The sequence below is a fragment of the Bos indicus x Bos taurus genome, chromosome X, assembly GCF_003369695.1.
Source record: "Bos indicus x Bos taurus breed Angus x Brahman F1 hybrid chromosome X, Bos_hybrid_MaternalHap_v2.0, whole genome shotgun sequence".
Classification (NCBI taxonomy): Eukaryota; Metazoa; Chordata; class Mammalia; order Artiodactyla; family Bovidae; genus Bos; species Bos indicus x Bos taurus.
Window position 1 is genome coordinate 114,247,768 of NC_040105.1, and position 2,477 is coordinate 114,250,244.

Sequence of the window (2,477 nt, forward strand, 5' to 3'; positions counted from 1 at the left end):
CAGAGCGGCCAGGCACTGTGTTCAACACATACACTTTGTTAGCCAAGGGACACTTTACAGCAGGGCAAGGGTCACCTGCAAGGACAAACTACGGCTTGTTTCTGGGCCTGTGGGCCTCTCTGCCTGACAGAGGCCTCGCCAGCTGTTGATGCTCAGCCCAGCCCCCAGCCTTCCCCCATCACCCCTGGACACTGTTTGAAACAAAACAGACAGGGAAAAACACTAACCGGTTTCCTAACAACACATTTCTCTCAAATGCCCAGACCCAGCAGGGCCAAAACGAGTGGCAACGTCATCTTTTCGTAAAGCTCAAAGCCCTGGAGGCTCTCACTGAGTCCAGAGCAGCACAGCATGAGGGAAGTCCTGGCCCCAGACCCCACACCAAGTGGGCAGTGCAACCCAGGGTGGGGCTGATTCAGACTGAACCAGATGGGCACGTCCAGGGCCTGGTGGCGACTGGATGGTGTCACCATGAGCTGGTCTCCTTCCTCTCAAGAGCCCAGTCTGGACAGGCCTCCTGACCAAAGGGGATCAGGTGCTTGGGGATGTACACCTGGAAGATGTCCTTTCCGGCCCACCCCGGGATGGGCTGCAGCAGCCAGTGGGGGTTGGTGAGCACAGTCAGGTACTTCTGTCCCAGGGCTGGTAGCAGGGCTTGATTCTCCAGCTCCTTCACCTCGTCATGACCTATGTTTTCTGGGCACAGCAAAGTGTCCCTAATGTCCACCAGAACTGTGTGCAAAGACAGGACACAGAAAGACAACAAGGTGATTCAAAGTCATGCCTGCTAGAGAGTAAGACCATATCACAGAGAGGAACCAGGGTGAACTGGGTCCTCTGGCTAAGCATTTCAGATGGGATCAGCTCAGCAAAGGGAATTTGGGGTGAGGCCAAGTGAGAGAGACAGCCAAATGAAATGGAGAGTGCTCCACGAACCCACCAGGACATGGGCAACTCTCAGTCTGCCCACTGCAGGCTGCAGGGACAGAGCAGAAGGGCCCCAGTGGGGAGCCTGTGGACATCAGGTCCCCAAGCGATTCACCAACAGACAGGTGTTGCTGTGCGGCCTCACCCCTGGGGAGTCAGGGGACCTGCTCAGGCCTGGCTGCAGGCAGTGGGGTTGGGGAACCCAGGCTGGGTGCTATGGTGCCTCTTATGGTCTCTGCTGGGCACACAGATACACATGGGAACACACACAGACATACGTATATTCACAGAGATGAGTGCCATGTGCAGACCTGGACCCACCTCTGCCTCTCAGAGCACAAATGGAGATTGAGGACCAGAGTGGTGGTCAGGCACCTGGGGCCACTATTTCCCAGCCCAGGAACCCTTGCTGCCCCTCTGAAGAAACCCCAGCCCCATCCCCCACCTCTCCACCCCCCCACCCCCCCACCAAACGGTTCAACAGAAAACAAACAAGCACAACCCAGCTGAGATCCAGGGCAGCACCAGGGGCCATGCAGGCAGCACGGGACAGGGAATCAGTTGCCCGTGATCACTCCATGGCCAAACTTGTCCCCATCCAGCAGCAAGGCCTGGATCTGGGTGGGGCTCATCCCCAGCCTCTGCTCCAGCAGCTCCCGCCAGGATGCATCCTCCCAGTCCCGGTGTGCGATGTGGACTGCCAGGGTACAGTGTCGGTGGCCGCATAGCGTGGGCTGCCAACACATCTCCAGGATCTTGACACTGTTTAAGACGAAACCTGCGGAAGGCTGTCGGAAGGACAGACAGCTGAACTTCATCTCCCCAGGCTCCCACAGCCTCATGTGGCTGTGGAAACATAGAACCACAAAGGCCAGGAGCCTGACACACAGGCCTCCAAGCTCAGAGCCCTGGGCCAGACATCAGCCTCATGTGTCCGAGCATCCTCCAAGCCTGCTGACACAGAGGAGAGGGTCACAGAGGGCTGGCTCCTTCGATCCATCTCCACATGGTCTGCTGACAGTGGGTGGTGACCCAGAGGACCCATCCATCACATGCAGTCTGTTGGGAGGTCAGAAAGGAGGGCAGGACAGTGGGAGAGAGGCACAAGGTGAGTTCCAAGACAGAGGGACTCAAAACCCTGGGAGCACTGAGGAGGGAGGGTGGGTCCCCTGGCTTCACAGCCCAGTGGCCAGGCTCTGGTCCTCTTCCAGCACAGAGAGGCACAGTCCTGAGCTTGGCTTCCCTCACTCCCAGCCCCCACCTCACCCCTCAGCTCCCCAGCCCCCAACCCTGCCCACGCACTGCAGATATCCCACTCAGCCCAGGGCTACTGAACACAGATCCATGTTAACCAGTCTGGCCTTGGCCCTGGGTCCGCCCTGGACCTCAGATGGCCCTGCCACGTGTCTTCCCCACACCTCTGGGAGCCATCTTCCTCCCAGCCTTTCCCACACCATGGCCTCCACTGTCAGCAGATGCCCCGGCCCCTGCCCAGAGCTAGAGAAAGAATGAAGGAGAGCAGGAACTAATGGGACAGGCACGCTCCATGT

General features: G+C 58.5%; 1 protein-coding gene across 1 annotated transcript; it reads right to left on the reverse strand.

The window, feature by feature from the left end:
* Window positions 1–251: 251 nt before the first annotated feature.
* Window positions 252–1,745, reverse strand: LOC113888170 (protein CXorf40A-like). Its single transcript, XM_027535462.1, has 3 exons — window positions 1,493–1,745; window positions 471–732; window positions 252–330 (listed from the first exon to the last, which is right to left on the reverse strand). Exons 1-3 carry the CDS (start codon window positions 1,743–1,745, stop codon window positions 252–254), a joined length of 594 nt encoding a protein of 197 aa, XP_027391263.1.
* Between the last annotated feature and the right edge of the window lie 732 nt (window positions 1,746–2,477).